Below are 25874 nucleotides of genomic sequence, written 5' to 3' on the forward strand. Positions count from 1 at the left end.
ATATCTACAAATGAAGTGGTTATGAGGTCATACTTTGTTTTTGACAATAACATATCTATAAATGAAGTGGTTATGAGGTCACACTTTGTTTTTGACAGTAGCATATCTATAAATGAAGTGGTTATGAGGTCATACTTTGTTTTTAACAATAGCATATCTACAAATGAAGTGGTTATGAGGTCACACTTTGTTTTTGACAATAACATATCTACAAATGAAGTGGTTATGAGGTCACACTTTGTTTTTGACAATAACATATCTATAAATGAAGTGGTTATGAGGTCATACTTTGTTTTTGACAATAACATATCTATAAATGAAGTGTTTATGAGGTCATACTTTGTTTTTGACAATAACATATCTATAAATGAAGTGGTTATGAGGTCATACTTTGTTTTTGACAATAACATATCTATAAATGAAGTGGTTATGAGGTCACACTTTGTTTTTGACAGTAGCATATCTATAAATGAAGTGGTTATGAGGTCATACTTTGTTTTTGACAATAACATATCTATAAATGAAGTGTTTATGAGGTCATACTTTGTTTTTGACAATAACATATCTATAAATGAAGTGGTTATGAGGTCACACTTTGTTTTTGACAGTAGCATATCTATAAATGAAGTGGTTATGAGGTCATACTTTGTTTTTAACAATAGCATATCTACAAATGAAGTGGTTATGAGGTCACACTTTGTTTTTGACAATAACATATCTACAAATGAAGTGGTTATGAGGTCACACTTTGTTTTTGACAATAACATATCTATAAATGAAGTGGTTATGAGGTCATACTTTGTTTTTGACAATAACATATCTATAAATGAAGTGTTTATGAGGTCATACTTTGTTTTTGACAATAACATATCTATAAATGAAGTGGTTATGAGGTCATACTTTGTTTTTGACAATAACATATCTGCAGATGGAATGGTTATGAGGTCATACTTTGTTTTGGACAATAGCATATCTATAAATGAAGTGGTTATGAGGTCATTCTTTGTTGTTATGATCACTTGACACTCTTCTTCTGGTGTCTTCCAGGAGATGGCGCACATCTTGGCCCAGAAGCAACTGCGCTCCATCATTCTCAGCGTAAGCCCTGACTCCGCCCACTCTGTGCCCCCTCGTCCAATGGCGAACAAACGTAAAACAAGGTGTCCTCTTCCCTCTCGCGTCTAGAACGTGATCCGGAGCTACACGGCCATCAACGAGGAGATGGCCCACCAGCTGTACGTGCTGCAGGTGCTGACCTTCAACCTGCTGGAGGACCGCATGATGACCAAGATGGACCCCCAGGACCAGGCCCAGAGGGACATCATCTTCGAGCTGAGGAGGATCGCCTTCGACGTGGAGTGCGAGCCCAACCACGGCGGCAGCATGGAGAAACGCAAGTCCATGTACACGCGGGACTACAAGAAGCTGGGCTTCATCGTAAGACACCCACTAGTTCAACTACTCACTTTGGACCTTTGTTTATTCTGTGCTTCTTTCCTCCTTGTAGTTGTTTCTTGCTTTTGGCCCAGATGAGCCGTGTAAGAGAGCTGTGTACATGTACAGTTGAGTTTGATTTTCTTCTTCTTCTTCTTGCCTTTACGTGCTCCTTTCATGCAGAACCACGTCAACCCAGCAGTGGACTTCACCCAGATTCCTCCAGGAATGTTGGCCCTGGACAACATGCTGTACTTCGCCAGACACCACCAGGACGCCTACGTCAGGGTTAGCACTTTTTCACACACTTGTCCTTTTTATTTCGACAAAATAACTACAAACCTCGTTTCTATAGGAGTTGGGAAATTGTGTTTGATGTAAATATAAACGGAATACAATAATTTGCAAATCCCTTTCAACCCATATTCAAATGAATGCACTACAAAGACAACATATTTGATGTTCAAACTCATTAAACTTTTTTTTTTTTTGCAAATAATAATTAACTTAGAATTTCATGGCTGCAACACGTGCCAAAGTAGTTGGGAAAGGCCATGTTCACCACTGTGTTACATCACCTTTTCTTTTAACAACACTCAATAAACGTTTGGGAACTGAGGAAACTAATTGTTGAAGTTTTGAAAGTGGAATTCTTTCCCATTCTTGTTTTATGTAGAGCTTCAGTCCTTCAACAGTCCGGGGTCTCCGCTGTCGTATTTTATGCTTCATAATGCGCCACACATTTTCCATGGGAGACAGGTCTGGACTGCAGGCGGGCCAGAAAAGTACCCGCACTCTTTTACTACGAAGCCACGCTGTTGTAACACGTGGCTTGGCATTGTCTTGCTGAAATAAGCAGGGGCGTCCATGATAACATTGCTTGGATGACAACATATGTTGCTCCAAAACCTGTATGGACCTTTCAGCATTAATGGTACCTTCACAGATATGTAAGTTTGCCATGCCTTGTGCACTATTACACCCCCATACCATCACAGATGCTGGCTTTTGAACTTTGCGCCTGTAACAATCCGAATGGTTATTTTCCTCTTTGTTCTGGAAGACACCACGTCCTCTGTTTCCAAATATAATTTGAAATGTGGACTCGTCAGACCACAGAACACCTTTCCACTTTGCATCAGTGCATCTTAGGTGAGCTCAGGCCCAGCCAAGCCGGCGGCGTTTCAAGGTGTTGTTGATAAATGGGTTTGGCTTTGCATAGTAGAGTTTTAACTTGCACTTACAGATGTAGCAACCAACTGTAGTTACTGACAGTGGTTTTATGAAGTGTTCCTGAGCCCATGTGGGGATATCCTTTACACACTGATGTCGGTTTTTGATGCAGTACCGCCTGAGGGATCAAAGGTCTGTCATGCCATCGCTTACGTGCAGGGATTTCTCCAGATTCTCTGAACCTTTTGATGATTTTACGAACCGTAGATGGTAAAATCCCTAAATTCCTTGCAATAGCTCATTGAGAAATGTTGTTCTAAAACTGTTCGACAATTTGTTTACAAATTGGTGACCCTCAGCCCATCCTTGTTTGTGAATTACTTAGCATTTCATGGAAGCTGCTTTTATACCCAATCAATTCTAAAGTTAATGATTATTTGCACACAAAAAAAATGTTTATGAGTTTGAACATCAAATATGTTGTCTTTGTAGCATATTCAACTGAATATGGGTTGAAAAGGATTTGCAAATCATTGTATTCTGTTTATATTTACATCTAACACAATTGTTATGTTTTATGTTTCAAATATTTAATATTTTTAATGTATACGAATTATTATATTCATATTTTAAATTGTATTACATGTTTATTTTTAATTCAAATTAATAACGATATAATTCATATACAATGTAAAGCGCTTTCAGTCACTAGAGAAAAAGCGCTATGTAAATATAATTCACTTCATATTCATATTTTTTATTCTATTTAATTTTGTTTTTTTAATTAAAAAAATAGAATACATATTTTATATTTACAGTTTTCATTCTATTTAATTTTTATTTTGTTTGAATTCATATTTTACATTTTATGAAATGTTTATTTTTAATTCAAATAACTATATCATTTATATTCATATTAGTTTCTATTTAATTTAGTGTTTTATACAAAATCTTACACAAATAGAATAAATACATATTTTGTATTTACACTTTTCATTTACAGTCAACATTAATATTTTAATAGTTTTTATTTACCATTTACACAACGCACCAACCTCACGGATTTTGGAGTTTGTAGCTAACTATTATAGTTATTATTTGGTAATAACTCTTGTAGTTTTGTTATTAACTATTAGTTTTTGTTTGTATATATTATAGTTATTATGGTAATAACTATTGTCGTTTTTATATTAGTAAATATTATAGTTGTATGTTAACTATTATACTGATTATGGCAATAAGTCTTGTAGTTGTATTGTTTATTAACCATTATAGTTTTTGTTAGTAAATATTATAGTTATTATAGTAATAACTATTGTAGTTTTTATTTAACTAAATATTGTAGTTTTATGCTAACTATTATAGTTATTATAGTAATACATCTTGTAGTTTTATTGTTATTAAGTATTATAGTTTTTGTTAGTAAATATTATGGTTATTATAGTAATAACTATTGTAGTTTTTATTTTACTAAATATTTTAGTTTTATGCTAACTATTATAGTTATTATGGTAATAACTCTTGTAGTTTTATTGTTATTAACTATTTTAGTTTTGGTTATTAAATATTATAGTTATAGTAATAACTATTGTAGTTTTTATATGAGTACATTTTATAGTTTTATGTTAACTATTATAGTTATTATGGTAATAACGCTTGTTGTTTTATTGTTAATAACTGTTTTAGTTTTTGCTGGTAAATATTAAAGTTATTATGGTAATAACTGTTGTAGTTTTTATGTTAGTAAATATTATATTTTTATGTTAACTATTATAGTTATTATAGTAAAAGCTCTTGTAGTTTTATTGTTATTAACTATTATATTTTTTTAGTTATAGTAATAACTATTGTAGTTTTTATATGAGTAAATATTAGTTTTATGTTAACTATTATAGTTATTATTGTAATAACTCTTGTTGTTTTATTGTGATGAACTATTAGTTTTATATTGACTGTTATAGTTATTATGGTAATAACTCTTGTAGTTGTATTGTTATTAACTATTTTAGTTTTTGCTAGTAATTATCATAGTTATTATGGTAATAACTGTTGTAGTTTTTATCTGAGAAAATATTATATTTTTTATGTTAACTATTATAGTTATTATAGTAATAACTCTTGTAAATGTATTATTAAATTTTTAGTTTTTGTTATCAAATATTATAGTAATAACTATTGTAGTTTTTATCTGAGTAATGGTAAATAAATGATAAATGGGTTGTACTTGTATAGCGCTTTTCTACCTTCAAGGTACTCAAAGCGCTTTGACACTACTTCCACATTTAAAATGTCATAGTTTTATGTTAACAATTATAGTTATAGTAATAACTCTTGTAGTTTTATTGTTATTAACTATTATAGGTTTTGTTATTAAATATTATAGTTACAGTAATAACCATTGTAGTTTTTATCTGAGTAAATATTATAGTTTTATGTCAACTATTATAGTTATTTTTGTAATAACTTGTTGTTTTATTGTTTTGAACTATTATAGTTTTATATTGACTGTTATAGTTATTATGGTAATAACTCTTGTAGTTGTATTGTTATTAACTATTATAGTTTTTGTTAGTGAATATTATAGTTATTATGGTAATAACTGTTGTAGTTTTTATGTTAGTAAATGTTATATTTTTATGTTAACTATTATAGTTATTATAGTAATAACTTGTACTTTTATTGTTATTAACTATCATAGTTTTTGTTATTAAATATTACGGTTATAGTAATAACTATTGTAGTTTTTATTTAAGTAAATATTGTAGTTTTATGTTAACTATTATAGTTATTATGGTAATAACTCTTGTTGTTTTATTGTTATGAACCATTATAGTTTTATATTGACTGTTATAGTTATTATGTTAATAACTCCTGTAGTTGTATTGTTATTAACTATTATAGGTTTTGTTACAATATATTATAGTTATTATAGTAATAACTATTGTAGTTTTATTGTTAACTATTATAGTTTTTGTTAGTATATATTATAGTTATTATGGCAATAACTATGGTAGTTTTTATGTTAACTATTATTATGGTAATACCTCTTGTAGTTTTATTGTTATTAACTATTATAGTTTTGTTAGTAAATATAGTAATAACTATTATAGTTTTCATCCGAGTAAATTTTATAGTTTTATGTTAACTGTTATGGTTATTATGGTAATAACTCTTTTATTTGTATTTTTATTAACTATTACAGTTTTGTACTAACTAGTATGCTGATTATGGTTATAACTCTTGTAGTTGTATTGTTTATGAACTATTATAGTTTTTGTTAGTAAATAGTATAGTTATTATGGTAATAACTCTTGTAGTTGTATTGTTATTAACTATTATAGTTTTTGTTAGTATATATTATAGTTATTATGGTAATATTTATTGTAGTTTTTATGTTAGTAAATATAATTTTACGTGAACTATTATAGTTACTATGGTAATAACTCTTGTAGTTTTGTTGTTATTAACTATTATAGTTTTTGTTTGTAAATATTATACTAATAACTATTGTAGTTTTTATGTTAGTAAATATTATAGTTTTATGTTAACTATTATTTGGCCCTGCGATGAGGTAGCGACTTGTCCAGGGTCTACCCCGCCTTCCGCCCGATTGTAGCTGAGATAGGCGCCAGCGCCCCCCGTGACCCCAAAAGGGAATAAGCGGTAGAAATGGATGGATGGATGGGTTAACTATTATTATGGTTATACCTCTTGTAGTTTTGTTATTACCTATGATAGTTTTTGTTAGTAAATATTATATTTATTTTTGTGATAAGTATTGTAGTTTTATATTAGTAAATATTATAGTTTTATGTTACCAATTATTATGGTAATAATTATTGTAGTTTTAATGTTTTTAATTATTATAGTTTTTGTTAGTAAATATAGTTATTATAGTAATAGGTATTGTAGTTTTTATGTTAGTAAATATTATAGTTTTATGTTAACTATTGATTTTTTTCTGTACAATTTTTGTATTTATTTTGCTATTCAAATAAAATAGATATATGAATAATATTCATATTTTTCATTCCATTTAATTTTTGTTCCTGCAATAAAAATATAATTAAAAAAAAAAATTTGAAATATATTTTTATTCACTTCTTTTTATTTTTCTTTTGTTTAAATAGATCTTATAACCTCCAAAAATTTTTGATTTATTTTGTTTTAAATAATAAATATGTCAAGTCAGATTATTATCATATTTGTATCATTCTCAATTTTTGGAGACATAATACATTTTTCAAAATAATATTTTTTATCAAATGTGTAAACAATGTCTTATGACAAGCTGCTTTTAAATCAATGGGCTTTTTTCCCCTCTTTCTAATGGCAGTGCGTCAAAGAAAAGGAAAGTAAAACATAATTAGAAAAAGAAAAACAATTGTTTTTTATGTGTACATATTTTTGTTTGATTCTGGCCATGAAGAAGATGACCCAGATGTTTTTTGTTTCCTTTTCTAGATCGTTCTGGAAAACAGCAGCCGAGAAGACAAGCACGAGTGTCCGTTTGGCCGCAGCAGCATCGAACTCACCAAGATGCTCTGCGAGATCCTGAAAGTGGGCGAGCTTCGTAAGTCTCTTATTTTGAAGGAGCTGGTTCTGCTTGATATTTGATGGAGTCAAATAACTGGAGGGTTTACAATGGATGGGCCTTTTTGTGCTTTGAGCGGCGCTCCAGACCGCCCCCTGCTGCTCTCTGCATGTGACGCCTTTCAGGGCTCCCTTTTTGGGGCTTTTTTCATCGACGTGGCCTTTAGTGCACCGAGCTGCATTGCGGGGGGGCTTCAGTCCTAAAGACAAAAGTACGCCCCAAAAAAAACGGTCAATTTGGTTTCACACTGTTGCTTTCATCAATATTTATTAATATGTATGTTTGGTTGGTACTTACTACAGACAATGGAGGAGAGTACAGTAGTACATCAACTTAAACAATGGAGATTACAGTAGTACATCAATTTAAACAATGACGAGTACAGTAGTACATCTACTTAAACAATGGAGGGTACACTAGTACATTAACGTAAACAATGGAGGGTACAGTAGTACATCTACTTAAACAATGGAGAGTACAGTAGTACATTAATGTAAACATGGAGAGCACAGTAGAAATCAACTTAAAGAATGGAGAGTAAAGTAGTACATCAATTTAAACAATGGAGAGCACAGTAGAAATCAACTTAAAGAATGGAGAGCACAGTAGAAATCAACTTAAAGAATGGAGAGCACAGTAGAAATCAACTTAAAGAATGGAGAGCACAGTAGAAATCAACTTAAAGAATGGAGAGCACAGTAGAAATCAACTTAAAGAATGGAGAGTACAGTATTACATCTACTTAAACAATGGAGTGTCCTCCATTGTTTAAGTAGATGTACTTTTGTTTAAGTTAATGTTTACTGCATTACTTACAATATATTACTTGTACAATATCACTACTACTACATTACTTACACTATATTACTTGTACAATATCACTACTACTACATTACTTACACTATATTACTTGCACAATATCACTACTACTACATTACTTACACTATATTACTTGTACAATATCACTACTACTACATTACTTACACTATATTACTTGTACAATATCACTACTACTACATTACTTACACTATATTACTTGTACAATATCACTACTACTACATTACTTACACTATATTACTTGTACAATATGACTACTACTACATTACTTACACTATATTACTTGCACAATATCACTACTACTACATTACTTACACTATATTACTTGCACAATATCACTACTACTACATTACTTACACTATATTACTTGTACAATATCACTACTACTACATTACTTACACTATATTACTTGTACAATATCACTACTACTACATTACTTACACTATATTACTTGTACAATATCACTACTACTACATTACTTACACTATATTACTTGTACAATATGACTACTACTACATTACTTACACTATATTACTTGCACAATATCACTACTACTACATTACTTACACTATATTACTTGTACAATATCACTACTACTACATTACTTACACTATATTACTTGTACAATATCACTACTACTACATTACTTACACTATATTACTTGTACAATATCACTACTACTACATTACTTACACTATATTACTTGTACAATATCACTACTACTACATTACTTACACTATATTACTTGTACAATATGACTACTACTACATTACTTACACTATATTACTTGCACAATATCACTACTACTACATTACTTACACTATATTACTTGTACAATATGACTACTACTACATTACTTACACTATATTACTTGCACAATATCACTACTACTACATTACTTACACTATATTACTTGTACAATATCACTACTACTACATTACTTACACTATATTACTTGTACAATATGACTACTACTACATTACTTACACTATATTACTTGCACAATATCACTACTACTACATTACTTACACTATATTACTTGCACAATATCACTACTACTACATTACTTACACTATATTACTTGTACAATATCACTACTACTACATTACTTACACTATATTACTTGCACAATATCACTACTACTACATTACTTACACTATATTACTTGTACAATATCACTACTACCACATTACTTACACTATATTACTTGTACAATATCACTACTACTACATTACTTACACTATATTACTTGTACAATATCACTACTACCACATTACTTACACTATATTACTTGTACAATATCACTACTACTACATTACTTACACTATATTACTTGTACAATCCAGTATTTTCCTGTACTGAAATAATATTGTTAGATGATTGCAGGCTGCAGGGAGCCTCTCTCTCTCTCTCACACACACACACACACACACACACACACACACACACACACACACACACACACACGCACACACACACACACACGTAAAGGACTGTAAGCTGATATTGCTGACTGGACATACTCTCACACACACACACACACACACACACACACACACACACACTCACTCGGTTGTCACAGTTGGGCATGCACCTCACAAATAGAGCGAGGATGACATATTTCACTGTGGATTCATCATGTGGCGTCGCTGCAAGGTGACTACACACACACACACACACACACACACACACACACACACACACACTTGGCAGATGGTGGCACGGTACCCAGTAAAGTGGGCCCCTGCGCGCCCGCAGGCCTCATTTGGCTAACGAGCTCCTCAGATGACGTCACTTAAAGCCCTCGGGGGTTGGCAGAGAGGTGCATGATGGGAGATGATGCCGCCCTCGCCCCCCCCCCCAACTCCCCCCACCACACTTCCTCCGCCCGACACAAAAATAGACACGCTCTGACTTGCAGTGATGACAGCACGCCGCCTGACCTCAGAGCAGCCACACACTCACCACCTTTTTGTCTGCCAGCCACCGAATATTTCATGTACTTTAGAGTAGTCTGTGTACAGCAGTATATGTTTGATGTACTTTAGTCAGTGTACAGCTTTCATTGCAGTATATATATACTGTATTTATGTACAGTATATATATATGTATATATATATATATATATGTACACATATATATATATGTATATATAATGTAAATATGTGTATATGTATTTATACACATATGTGTATTTATATATATATATATGTATGTATATATATATATATAGTGTAAATATGTGTATTTTTATATGTATCTATATATATATATATTGTAAATGTGTATATACACATATATGTATATATATATGTGTGCATATATATATATATATTTATATATATATATATATATGTGTGTGTATATATTTGTGTAAATATGTGTATACACACTTATATATGTGTATATATAGCTCTGTATTGCTCGGTTGGTAGAGCGGCCGTGCCAGCAACTTGAGGGTTGCCGGTTCAATCCCCGCTTCCGCGTCAGTGCCACCCACACTGGTTTGATTGTAAAAATTAGATATTGGGTTTCACTATGTAAAGCGCTTTGAGTCACTAGAGAAAAAGCGCTATATAAATATAATTTACTTCATTTCACTATATATATATATAGTGTAAATAGGTGTTTGTGTATATATATATATATATATATATATATATATATATATATATATATATATATATATATATATATATACACACACACACATTTATGTGTATATATCAGTAGTATTTGTATTCTCCAGTATAAATTGACCTATGGATGTACGTGTTTGTCCCCAAGTATATACTGTGTGTGTGTGTGTGTGTGTATGTATATATATATATTATATATATATATATATATATATATATATATATATATATATATATATATATATATATATATATATATATATATAGGCGCCAGCGCCCCCCGCGACCCCGAAAGGGAATAAGCGGTAGAAAATGGATGGATATATATATATATATATATATATTGCAGTATAAATGATGTATGAATGTACATGTGTGTCCCCAAGAGTATATGTATATGTATGTTTATATATATATATATATATATATATATATATATATATATATATATATATATATATATATATATATATATATGTATGTATGTATGTATGTATGTATATATATGTATGTATGTATATATATATTGCAATATAAATGACATATAAATGTATGTGATGTATGTGTGTGTGTTCCTAAGTGTATATGTATATATGTGTGTGTGTATATATATATGTATATTGCAGTATAAATGACATATAATTGTACATGTGTGTTCCCAGCTGGAGAAAACTGCCAGGACTTCCATCCCATGTTTTTCACACACGACCGCTCCTTTGAGGAATTCTTCTGTATTTGTATTCAACTGCTCAACAAAACCTGGAAGGAGATGAGGGCGACCAGTGAAGACTTCAACAAGGTACTTCCACTCTGTAGAAAAACTCCGATACATACACTGTATACTGTAGATACAGTAAGTACATCACCGCTCACCATGGAGCTAGTAACTCAGAACACAATTAATTCTAACCAATTTGATCTGTGCTTAGTCTTCTCAAACACCACATATACACTATGTATGTACTGTGTATATAGATACTGTATATACATAAACATACCGTTTATACATGTACATACTGTTTTAAGTATATATACTGTACATGCATATACATACCGTTTATACATGTACATACTGTTTTAAGTATATATACTGTACATGCATATACATACCGTTTATACATGTACATACTGTTTTAAGTATATATACTGTACATGCATATACATACTGTATCTACAGATACATCCTGTATCTACATGTACATACTGTTTTTACATTTACATACTATATATACATGATGTGTGTACATGTACATACAGTTGTTACATATTCATGCTATATATACATTGTGTATGTACATACAGTTTTTACATATACATACAGTTTTTACATATACATACTGTATATGCATGTACATACCATTTTTACATATACATAATGTGTATTCAAGTACATACAGTTTTTACAGATTAGATAACAAGGCCCAGCCGGACAATCTACTCACTTGTTGCTGTCTTCAAGGCCGGTCCTTGCACACCCCGTTCCGCGGGCCACGCCCCCCCTCCACACACAATTACTCTGCCGAGCTCTAGACTGCACAGACCATTCAACAACACATCATTTGCAGACTATAAATACTTGTTTGCAAGAATGTTTTTTTTTACCCAAATAGCTGAAATTACATCATCTCCTATGGCACACCAGACTGTATCTCACTGCACACTAGTGTGCCGCGGCACAGTGGTTGGAAAACACTGGGTTGATAGACAGCGTGCACTTTAGTTCTAATAAGTGGAAGTACAACATAACTGTGTTTGATTAGCTCGTGTATTGTGGTCATATCGTCTTTACGTCACCACAAAGACATAAATAATAATAATAACAATAATAACAACAACAATAGGTAGAAATGACATGTACCTGGGGATAGGTTGATTGGCAACACTAAAGTGGCCTTAGTGTGTGAATGTGAGTGTGAATGTTGTCTGTCCATCTGTGTTGGCCCTGCGATGATGAGCTGGCGACTTGTCCAGGGTGTACACCGCCTTCCGACCGGTTGTAGCTGAGATAGGCACCAGCGCCCCCCCGTGACCCCAAAGGGAATAAGCGGTAGAAATGCATGGATGGATGGTAGAAATGATTGATGTTCCGGCGCTCACATAACGACATCATCTTGTTGGAGTGTGCCTCCCTCTTAGGACGTCCTCGTTTTGTCTGACTCACACACACACACACACACACACACACACGCACACACACACACACACACAGATGAGAGTCCCCAATTTGGGCCTAAGTAAGTACACACACACGACACTTTGTGTCGTCTGCACAATGAAAGGCAGTGTGTGTGTGTGTGTGCGCGGCCATCGGAGGCAGGGAAGTTGATGCTGCTCCCGGGGCAACCGTTTCCTCCTGTTGCCATAGCAACCTTCCGCCAACCAGGGCCGGGGTTTAAAACGCTTCTCGGTGGCGTGCGTGGTGGTGGTGGTCCTTGTTGTGTTTGTGCGAGCGTCTTCATCCGCCTCCATCCCCTCTGTTGAAAAACAAAAACCCTACACACACACACACCCGCCCCTCCCCCCGCCGTCCAAACCACACACACACACACACATGAGCGCGTGCACGGTCTCATCATGTGATTGGATGGGCGCATCGCAATTGGCGTACGTGAGGGTGGCGTGCGTCCAATCGGAGTTGAAGCCCGCAGATCAACACAAGCGAGGCTGCCCGATGCTGTCAGACGGCAGAGGGAGGGTGGAGGATGCCAGCAAGGAGGCTCAGTTTTCCAACCGGCTGAAATCCACACCGAGGATTAGGTAGCAAGTCCGAGGGGGAGGCCGACGCCATCACCCGCCGCCAGGATTCCGTGTGTGAAGGGACGGGCAAGCATGGAGGTGACATGTAAGTAGTCCTCGTGCAGGATGTTTGTCACCTGGTGGAGGACCACCACGTCTGGATCCTGTATCCACGCATCATCATCCCCCCCGTCCCGTGTGTGTGTGTATTTGTGTGTGTGAGGCGGGGGTTGGGCTTTGTTAGGAACGGGATTACGCCTCCGCCGCCAGTGATTTAGTGGCCGTGGGAGTGGGGGTGTGTGGGGGTAAACACGGGATTAATGCCACACTCGCTGCTTGTAGGGACAAGAGGACTACTGTAGTACTGTAGTAGTACTACAGCTGGGTACTACTGAGACCCTCAGGTAGACACTTGATGTGCCGGTTTGATTTTTTTGAAGGCTTGAAGCGCGGAAATATTGAAATCTTCTTTTGCTTTGTGTTGTGATGACGAGTGGAGAGGAAAACTTGATATTTAGACTAAGAATGTCTTTATATTTACATTTTGTAGTATTTACACTGTTATTTATATTTACACTTTGTTGTATTTACACTAAGAAGGTGTTTATATTTACATTTTGTAGTATTTACACTAAGGTCTTTATTTTTGTTTTTTGTAGGATTTATACTAAGAAGGTCTTTATATTTACACTTTTTAGTATTTACACTAAGGTCTTTATCTTTACATTTTGTAGTATTTGCACTGTTATTTATATTTATATTATGTGGTATTGACACTAAGGTCTATCTTTACATTTTGTAGTATTAACACTAAGTTATTTATATTTACACTTTGTAGTATTTACACTAAGGTCTTTATGCATTTTGTAGTATTTACTGTAAGTTTTTTTTTATATTTACACTTTGTAGTATTTACACTAAGGTCTTTGATTTTGCATTTTGTAGTATTTACTCTAAGTTATTTTTATATTTGCACTTTGTAGTATTTACACTAAGGTCTCTATCTTTACATTTTGTAGTATTTACACTAAGGTCTTTGTTTTTGCATTTTGTAGTATTTACACTAAGTTATTTAAATTTACATTATGTGGTAGAAAATGGATGGATGGATGGTATTTACACTAAGGTCTTTATCTTTACATTTTGTAGTATTTACACTAAGGTCTTTATTTTTTGCATTTTGTAGTATTTACACTAAGAAGGTCCTAATATTTACATTGTGTAGTATTTACACTAAGGTATTTATTTGCATTTTGTAGCAGTTACACTAAAAAAGTCTTTATATTTACACTCTGAAGTATTTACATTAAGAAGGTCTTTATATTTACATTTTGAAGTATTTACACTGAGGTATTTAGATGTACACTTTGTAGTATTTACACTAAGCTCAACACCGGCTATATACATAGATACCTGTATGTATTCACATATATACATACATAAATGTATGTATATATGTGAATATATACATATATACATTTTTGTATATATATACATACATACATTTTGGTATGTATTTACATACATACATACATACATGTATCTATGTATATTTGTGAATACATACATGTATGTATGTATATATGTGAGGGAATATATACATATATGTATATATGTACATATATGTATGTATATATGTGAATACATACATATATGTATATATGTGAATATATGCATACATAAATTTCTGTATATATTCACATGTATACATACACGTATGTGAATATGTACATGTATGTATGTATATATGTAAATATATACATGTATGTATATATGTGAGTGAATATATACATATATATATGTATGTATGTATGTATGTCAATCAATCAATCAATCAATGTTTATTTATATTGCCCTAAATCACAAGTGTCTCAAAGGGCTGCACAAACCACAACGACATCCTCGGTACAGAGCCCACATAAGGGCAAAGAAAAACTCACACCCAGTGGGACGTCGGTGACAGTGACAATGATGACTATGTATATATGTGAATGTATGTATGTATATATACATGTATGTGTGTGTATATATACATATACACATATCTACACACATGTAATGTGTGTGTGTGTGTGTGCATATGTGTGTATATATATATATGTATATATATATATATATATATATATATGTATATATATATATGTATATTTATATTATATATATACATATATATATATACACACACACATCTTTCAAAAGTGAAAGTGATATGAAATTTAGCGCAGGTACTAGAAGATAAAGTGTAGTAAAAGATGAAGTTATTAAGAGATGAGTAGAAGTTGATCAATTGTCAGTGTGTCACCACCAAGAATTCCTGAGAGGGATTTTCAGAATTCCGTTAAAAAAAAAGTCTTAGAATCTTGTCTTTGCCACCGCGAGACGAGCCGCGCTTTCTCTAAATGTGAGGACTAAAGAGGTCGCTTTAAGGAGATTAGAGACGCCGGTTTGTGTCCTCTTCACATTTCCCACCACTTAGTCCAGATTAGCGGCAGGATTTGCTTTGGTTCTTGACGAGGCCAATGACTTCCTGCCTCTGACTCCGCCCCCTGCCCCCCCCCCCCCCCCCCCCCCCAGGTCATGCAGGTGGTGCGGGAGCAGGTCATGCGAGCGCTCACCCTGAAGCCTAATTCCCTGGACCAGTTCAAGAGTCGCCTGCAGAACCTGAGCTACACTGAGATCCTCAAGATACGGCAGTCTGAGAGGATGAATCAGGAGGACTTCCAGTCCCGCCCCATCCTGTGAGTCCACCAATCAGAGCATCATCATTTGCATAATTTATGCACGCGTCTTGCACTCAAATGCAGCACAGTGCGTGAATACTTCATAAGTGTATACGCACATAAATACATCATAGTTGTATACGCGCATAAATACATCATAGGTGTATACGCACATAAATACTTCATAGGTGTATACGCACAAATACTTCATAGGTGTATACGCACAAAAATACATCATAGGTGTATACGCACATAAATACTTCATAGGTGTATACGCACATAAATACTTCATAGGTGTATACGCACATAAATACTTCATAAGTGTATACACACATAAATACATCATAGGTGTATACACACATAAATACTTCATAAGTGTATACGCACATAAATACTTCATAGGTGTATACGCACAAATACTTCATAGTTGTATACGCACATAAATACTTCATAGGTGTATACGCACATAAATACTTCATAGGTGTATACGCACATAAATACTTCATAAGTGTATACACACATAAATACATCATAGGTGTATACACACATAAATACTTCATAAGTGTATACGCACATAAATACTTCATAGGTGTATACGCACAAATACTTCATAGTTGTATACACACATAAATACTTCATAGGTGTATACGCACAAAAATACATCATAGGTGTATACGCACATAAATACTTCATAGGTGTATACGCACATAAATACTTCATAGGTGTATACGCACATAAATACTTCATAAGTGTATACACACATAAATACATCATAGGTGTATACACACATAAATACTTCATAAGTGTATACGCACATAAATACTTCATAGGTGTATACGCACAAAAATACATCATAGGTGTATACGCACATAAATACTTCATAGGTGTATACGCACATAAATACTTCATAAGTGTATACACACATAAATACATCATAGGTGTATACACACATAAATACTTCATAGGTGTATACGCACATAAATACTTCATAAGTGTATACACACATAAATACATCATAGGTGTATACGCACATAAATACTTCATAGGTGTATACGCACATAAATACTTCATAAGTGTATACACACATAAATACATCATAGGTGTATACGCACATAAATACTTCATAGGTGTATACGCACATAAATACTTCATAAGTGTATACGCACATAAATACATCATAGGTGTATACGCACATAAATACTTCATAGGTGTATACGCACATAAATACTTCATAGGTGTATATGCACATAAATACTTCATAAGTGTATACACACATAAATACATCATAGGTGTATACGCACAAAAATACTTCATAGGTGTATACGCACATAAATACTTCATAAGTGTATACACACATAAATACATCATAGGTGTATACGCACATAAATACTTCATAAGTGTATACACACATAAATACATCATAGGTGTATACGCACATAAATACTTCATAAGTGTATACGCCCATAAATACTTCATAAGTGTATACACACATAAATACATCATAGGTGTATACACACATAAATACTTCATAAGTGTATACGCACATAAATACATCATAGGTGTATACGCACATAAATACTTCATAAGTGTATACGCACATAAATACTTCATAAGTGTATACGCACATAAATACTTCATAGGTGTATACGCACATAAATACTTCATAGGTGTATACGCACATAAATACTTCATAGGTGTATACGCACATAAATACATCATAAGTGTATACACACATAAATACATCATAGGTGTATACGCACATAAATACTTCATAAGTGTATATACGCACATAAATACTTCATAGGTGTATACGCACATAAATACTTCATAGGTGTATACGCACATAAATACATCATAAGTGTATACACACATAAATACATCATAGGTGTATACGCACATAAATACTTCATAGGTGTATACGCACATAAATACATCATAGATGTATACGCGCATAAATACATCATAGGTGTATACGCACATAAATACTTCATAGGTGTATACGCACATAAATACTTCATAAGTGTATATACGCACATAAATACTTCATAGGTGTATACGCACATAAATACTTCATAGGTGTATACGCACATAAATACATCATAAGTGTATATACGCACATAAATACTTCATAGGTGTATACGCACATAAATACTTCATAGGTGTATACGCACATAAATACATCATAAGTGTATACACACATAAATACATCATAGGTGTATACGCACATAAATACTTCATAGGTGTATACGCACATAAATACATCATAGATGTATACGCGCATAAATACATCATAGGTGTATACGCACATAAATACATCATAGGTGTATACGCACATTAGTACTTCATGGGTGTATACACACACAAGTACGTCATACGTGTATACGCACATATATACTTCATACGTGTATGCATACATAAATACATCATAGGTGTATACGCACATAAGTACATCATATGTGTATACACACAAGTACATCATACGTGGATACGCACATAAATACTTCATAGGTGTATACGCACATAAGTACATCATATGTGTATACACACAAGTACATCATACGTGGATACGCACATAAATACTTCATAGGTGTATACGCACATAAATACATCATAGGTGTATACACACATAAATACATCATATGTATATACGCACATAAATACTTCATACGTGTATACGCACATAAATACTTCATACGTGTATACGCACATAAATACTTCATACGTGTATACACACAAGTACATCATACGTGTATTTTTACATAAATACATCATAGGTGTATACGCACATAAATACTTCATACGTGTATACACACAAGTACATCATAAGTGTATACACACATAAATACATCATAGGTGTATACGCACATAAATACATCATACGTGTATACGCACATAAATATTTCATAGATGTATACGCACATAAATACTTCATAGGTGTATACGCACATAAATACATCATAAGTGTATACACACATAAATACATCATAGGTGTATACGCACATAAATACATCATAAGTGTATACACACATAAATACATCATAGGTGTATACGCACATAAATACTTCATAGGTGTATACACACATAAATACATCATAGGTGTATATGCACATAAATACATCATAGGTGTATACGCACATAAATACATCGTGTGTAAATATATGTGTATACGCACATAAATCATACCTGTATATGCACTTAAATACTTCATATGTGCGTGAATACATCATACGTGTATACGCACATTAATACATCATAAGTGTAAACAAACATAAATCATACGTGTATATGCACATAAGTACATCATACGTGCGTGAATACATCATACGTGTGTATACACAAAAAATAGTGCGTGAATGCATCATATGCGTATATGCACATAAGTACATCATACATGCGTGAATACATCATATGTGGAAAACATTTGTGTATATTTGTGCACAAACACATTACACACGCGTGACTACATTGTACATGCGGCAATACATTGTTCATACATGAATACCTCGTACGTGCGTGAACACATTATACGCGTACACAAATACATCGTACATGTATACGCTCATAAATACATTATACACGCGTAAATACCTCATACGTGAATAAAGACACGTGCACGCACAATACCTCATACATCAAATCAAATCAACTTTATTTATAAAGCACATTTAAAATGTACCACAGGGGTAGCCAAAGTTCTGTACAATGGGCAGGTTAAAAGATAATATGAAGACCGAGCAAACAACACAACACAAACAGAACATGATAAAAAAATCAATAAAAAATACATAAAAACAGGTTCAAAGCAGGTTTATAATGGGGCGCCATTGCAGGATGGATATCACTTAGTGTTAAAAGCCAAGGAATAAAAGTATGTTTTTAAGACAGATTTAAAAACAGGAAGAGAGGAGGCTTGTCTAATACTCAGAGGTAGGTCGTTCCAGAGCTTGGGAGCAGCAGCAGCGAAAGCTCTGTCACCTCTAAGCTTCAGCCTTGTGTCAGGGACCGTCAGAAGCAGCTGATCGGCTGATCTTAGGGATCGGGTGGGGCAGTAAGGCTGAAGGAGGTCGGAGAGATATGTTGGCGCCAGGTTGTTTAGACATTTAAAAACAAATAGAAGGAGTTTAAAATTGATTGGATAACGCACAGGGAACCAGCGAAGGGATGCTAATATAGGGGTGATGTGCTCACGTCTGCGGGTCTGTGGTAGAAGACGAGCAGCAGAGTTCTGCACCAGCTGCAGGCCTGGCTAATGCCGACATACAGTAGTCTAAACCATTCCAGATAAAGGCGTGACTTAATTTCTCGAGGTCACGTCCTGACAGAAGCGGTTTTACTTTCGCTATTTGGCGTAATTGATGAAAGCTTTTTTGATGGACGCTGCTGATTTGTTTTTCGAATTTAAAATCTGAGTCGAACTTTACCCCCAGGTTTGTGACACAGTCGCTGAGATACGGGGTCAGAGTGCCGAGGTCAACGTTGGGGGAGGGAGACAACGTAACTTCGGTTTTGTCTTCATTTAAACTCAGGAAGTTCGCTGAAAGCCAGGCTTTGATGTCGTGCAGGCAGTCAATGAGACGTTGAACTGTGTTGTTTTGTGCCATGGGAAAATAGATCTGGCAATCATCAGGATAGAAATGATATGGATTACCATACTTCCTAAAAATAGAACCAAGGAGGGAGAAGGTAAAGCGCAAATAAGATTGGGGCAAGGATTGAGCCCTGGGGGACCCCGTGTGGTAGAGGAGCTGTGGAAGACATAATACTGTCTATTTTTACACAAAAACTCCTGTCGGCTAGGTACGACCGGAACCAGTTGAGGGCGGCGCCCTTAATTTGATTGATTGATTGATACTTTTATTAGTAGATTGCACAGTACAGTACATATTCCGTACAATTGACCACTAAATGGTAACACCCGAATAAGTTTTTCAACTTGTTTAAGTCGGGGTCCACGTTAATCAATTCATGGTAATGCCCACACAGTTCTCAAGACGAGTGATTAAGGTGGCGTGGTCGACGGTGTCGAACGCAGCAGACAGATCTAAAAGCACCGGGACGACATATTTGCCAGAATCAGTTGACAGGAGGATATCGTTAAAAACATTTAGAAGCGCAAAAAGTTCTATTTTGGTTTCATCTGACCACATGACATTCTCCCAATCCTCTGCTGTATCATCCGTGTATCCATTTCGGTATAAACTCTACTCGTCGTGTTTGGAGGAAGAAGAATACTGAGTTGCATCCCAAGAACACCACACCTACTGTGAAGCATGGGGGTGGAAACATCATGCTTTGGGGCTGTTTTTCTGCTAGGGGACAGGACGATTGATCCGTGTCGATTGTAGCTTAGATAGGCACCAGCGCCCCCCCCGCGCGACCCCAAAGGGAATAAGCGTTAGAAAATGGATGGATGGATGAATGGGGCCATGTATCGTGAGATTTTAAGCCAAAACCTCCTTCCATCAGTGAGAGATTTGAAGATGAAACGTGGCTGGGTCTTCTAGCATGACAATGATCCTGGGCAACGAAGGACTGGCTCTGTAAACTCCATAGAAAATCTGTGGAGGGAGTTGAAAGTCTGTGTTGCTCGGCGACAGCCCCAAAACATCACTGCTCTCGAGAAGGTCTGCATAGAGGAATGGGCCAAAATACCAGCTACTGTGTGTGCAAACCTGGTAAAGACTTATAGTAATTGTTTGACCTCTGTTATTGCCGACAAAGGTTATATTACAAAGTATTGAGTTGAATTTTTGTTATTGACCAAATACTTATTTTCCACCATAATTTACAAAAAAATCTTTAAAATTCCTACAATGTGAATTCCTGGATTTTTTTTTCACATTCTGTCTCTCACAGTTGAAGTGTACCTATGATGAAAATTACAGACCTCTGTCATCATTTTAAGTGGGAGAACTTGCACAATCGCTGGCTGACTAAATACTTTTTTGCCCCACTGTACGTGCATGATTACATTAAACATTCATGTATTCATCTCACATGATGATGGAGGACATTTGTGACTGTGAGTATTTGTGTTTTATTTGTTGGAGGGAGCTGAAGGAAAAGATCCAGCCAGAGATCATGGAGTTGATCAAACAACAACGACTCAACAGACTATGTGAAGGAACATGTTTCCGGAAGATCAACAATCGCAGGAGGCAAGGTGGGACTGGACGGAAGTCTTTTCACGCTTCATGCCGTAGCCGCTTGCTAGCATACGCTACTGGCAGCTAGCATGGGCTAGCGATGTCGCTAATAGATGCTAACACGTACCTGCTAGCATCAGTTATTAGCCGCTAACTAAAGAAGTTAGTCCAGGGGTCAGCAACCTTTTTGAAAGCAAGAGCTACTTCTTGGGTACTGATTAATGCCAAGGGCTACCAGTTTGATACACACTTAAATAAATTGCCAGAATTAGCCAATTTGCTCAATTTACCTTTAATAAATAAATATATATATATATATATATATATATATATATATATATATATATATGTGTACGACGGAATGACAGACAGAAATACCCATATATATATATATATATATATATATATATATATATATATATATATATATATATATATATATATATATATATATATATGGGTATTTCTGTCTGTACTTCCGTCGTACATTTTTTTTCCTTTTACGGAAAGTTTTTTGTAGAGGATAAATGATGAAAAAAACCCACTTAATTGAACGGTTTAAAAGAGTAGAAAACAGGAAAAAAATGAAAATTAAATTTTGAAAAATATTTTATCTTAAATTTCGACTCTTTAAAATTCAAAATTCAACCGGAAAAAAAGAATAGAACAACTAGCTAATTCGAATCTTTTTGAAAAAATTTAAAAAAGAATTTATGGAACATCATTAGAAATTTTTCCTGATTACGATTAATTTTAGAATTTTGATGACACATGTTTTAAATAGGTTAAAATCCAATCTGCATTTTGTTAGAATATATAACAAATTGGACCAAGCTATATTTCTAACAAAGACAAATCATTATTTCTTCTAGATTTTCCAGAGCAAAAATTTTAAAAGAATTTCAAAAGACTATGAAATAAGATTTAAATTTGATTCTACAGTTTTTTTTAGATTTGCCAGAATAATTTCTTGGAATTTTAATCATAATAAGTTTAAAGAAATATTTCACAAATATTCAGACGCTAAAATTAAGAATTAAATTACATTTTTTTATTATTCTTTACAACAAAAAAAATAAATTTACTTGAACATTGATTTAAATTATCAGGAAAGAAGAGGAAGTAATTTAAAAGGTAAAAAGGTATATGTGTTTAAAAATCCTAAAATCATTTTTAAGGTTGTATTTTTTCTCTAAAATTGTCTTTCTGAAAGTTATAAGAAGCAAAGTAAAAAAAATAAATGAATTTATTTAAACAAGTGAAGACCAAGTCTTTAAAATGTTTTCTTGGATTTTCAAATTCTATTTGAGTTTTGTCTCTCTTAGAATTAAAAATGTTGAGCAAAGCGAGACCAGCTTGCTAGTAAATAAATACAATTTAAAAAATAGAGGCAGCTCACTGGTAAGTGCTGCTATTTGAGCTATCTTTAGAACAGGCCAGCGGGCGACTCATCTGGTTCTTACGGGCACCGTGTTGGTGACCCCCGAGATAGTTGTTACTGTGCTTTCTACTACTGGTAGCTGCGACTGAATGTTTATAATAGCGTCTGGTAGCTAACGGTTAGCTACTGGCAACTAGCATGGGCTAGTGATGTAGCTAGTAGAAGCTAACAGGTCAGTCGTGGCTGCTAGCATCAGGTATTAGCCGCTAATTAAAGAAGGTAATTGTTACTGTGCTTCCTGCTACTGGTAAACGCGACTGAATGTTTGTATTAGCGTCTGGTAGCTAACTGTTAGCTACTGCTAGTAGAAGCTAACACATGGCTGCTAGCATCAGGTATGAGCCGCAACTAAAGAAGCTAGCTGTAACTGTTCTTCCTACTACTGGTATCCACGACTGAATATTTTTTAACGTCTGGTAGCTAACTGTTAGCTACCAGACGCTAATATAAACGCGACTGACTGTTGAGTTAACCGCGACTGAACATTTATATTAGTCTGGTAGCTAACTGTTAGCTACCATACGCTAACATAAGCGTTCAGTCGTGGTTACTAGTGATGTAGCTAGTAGAAGCTAACAGGTCAGTCGTGGCTGCTAGCATCAGGTATTAGCCGCTAATTAAAGAAGCTAATTGTTACTGTGCTTCCTGCTACTGGTAAACGCGACTGAATGTTTGTATTAGCGTCTGGTAGCTAACTGTTAGCTACTGCTAGTAGAAGCTAACACATGGCTGCTAGCATCAGGTATTAGCCGCAACTAAAGAAGCTAGCTGTAACTGTTCTTCCTACTACTGGTATCCGCGACTGAATATTTTTTAACGTCTGGTAGCTAACTGTTAGCTACCAGACGCTAATATAAAAGCGACTGACTGTTGAGTTAACCGCGACTGAACATTTATATTTGTCTGGTAGCTAACTGTTAGCTACCATACGCTAACATAAGCGTTCAGTCGTGGTTACTAGTGATGTCGCTAGTAGAAGCTAACACGTGGCTGATAGCATCAGTTATAAGCCGCTAACTAAAGAAGCTAGTTGTTACTGTGCTTCCTACTACTGGTAGCCGCGACTGAACGTTTATATTAGCGTCCGGTAGCTAAAATCAGCTACTGGCAGCTAGCATAGGCTAGCGATGTCTAGATGGAAGGGGTATTTTGCAGCTAGAAGGGGAATTTGGCAGCTAGAAGGTGTTTGTGGCAGCTAGAAGGGGTATTTGGACGCTAGAAAGGGTATTTGGCTATTAAAAAATGTTTGTGGCAGCTAGAAGGTGTTTGTGGCAGCCAGAAGAGGTAATTGGCAAGATAAAAGAGGTGTGTGGCAGCTGAAAGAGGTATGTGGCAGCTAGAAGAGGTAATCGGCAACTAGAAGGGGTATGTGGCAGCTAGAAAGAGGTATTTGGCAACTAGAAGAGGTATGTGGCAGCTAGAAGAGGTATTTGGCAACTAGAAGGGGTATGTGGCAGCTAGAAAGAGGTATTTGGCAACTAGAAGGGGTATGTGGCAGCTAGAAGAGGTATTTGGCAGCTATAAGAGGTATGTGGCAGCTAAAAGAAGTATGTGGCTAGCTAGAAGGGGTATTTGGCAGCTAGAAGAGGTATTTGACAGCTAGAAGGGGTATTTGGCAAGTTAGAAGAGGTATTTGACAGCTAGAAGGGGTATTTGGCAAGTTAGAAGAGGTATTTGGCAGCTAGAAGGGGTATTTGGCAGCTAGAAAAGGTAATTGGCAAGCTAGGAGAGGTATTTGGCAGCTCGAAGGGGTATTTGGCAACTAGAAGGGATATGTGGCAGCTAGAAGAGGTATTTGGCAAGCTAGGAGAGGTATTTGGCAGCTCGAAGGGGTATTTGGCAACTAGAAGAGGTACAGTATGTGGCAACTAGAAGGGGTATTTGGCAACTAGAAGAGGTATTTGGCAACTAGAAGAGGTACAGTATGTGGCAACTAGAAGAGGTATTTGGCAGCTAGAAGGGGTATTTGACAGCTAGAAGAGGTATTTGGCAAGCTAGGAGAGGTATTTGGCAGCTCGAAGGGATATTTGGCAACTAGAAGAGGTACAGTATGTGGCAACTAGAAGGGGTATTTGGCAACTAGAAGGGATATGTGGCAGCTAGAAAAGGTAATTGGCAAGCTCGAAGAGGTATTTGGCAGCTAGAAGGGGTATT

At 34.7% G+C, this 25874-nt stretch overlaps 1 protein-coding gene across 4 annotated transcripts in view; it reads left to right on the top strand.

Moving 5' to 3' along the window:
- The window catches only part of elmo1 (engulfment and cell motility 1 (ced-12 homolog, C. elegans)), a 214730-nt gene that overhangs the window by 129303 nt on the left and 59553 nt on the right, over positions 1-25874 (top strand). For 3 of the 4 annotated variants that reach the window (XM_061897072.1, XM_061897073.1, XM_061897074.1), the window contains 7 exons: positions 1048-1098; positions 1186-1437; positions 1618-1722; positions 7072-7180; positions 11340-11476; positions 15988-16151; positions 22184-22296. In XM_061897072.1, coding sequence (XP_061753056.1) covers positions 1048-1098; positions 1186-1437; positions 1618-1722; positions 7072-7180; positions 11340-11476; positions 15988-16151; positions 22184-22296 — 931 coding nt within the window. Of the gene's footprint in view, positions 1-1047; positions 1099-1185; positions 1438-1617; positions 1723-7071; positions 7181-11339; positions 11477-13341; positions 13520-15987; positions 16152-22183; positions 22297-25874 lie in introns of those variants that run through there. The other variant, XM_061897075.1, reaches the window with a different exon arrangement.

This window comes from Nerophis ophidion, linkage group LG04 (genome assembly GCF_033978795.1).
Source record: "Nerophis ophidion isolate RoL-2023_Sa linkage group LG04, RoL_Noph_v1.0, whole genome shotgun sequence".
In the NCBI taxonomy this organism is placed as follows: Eukaryota; Metazoa; Chordata; class Actinopteri; order Syngnathiformes; family Syngnathidae; genus Nerophis; species Nerophis ophidion.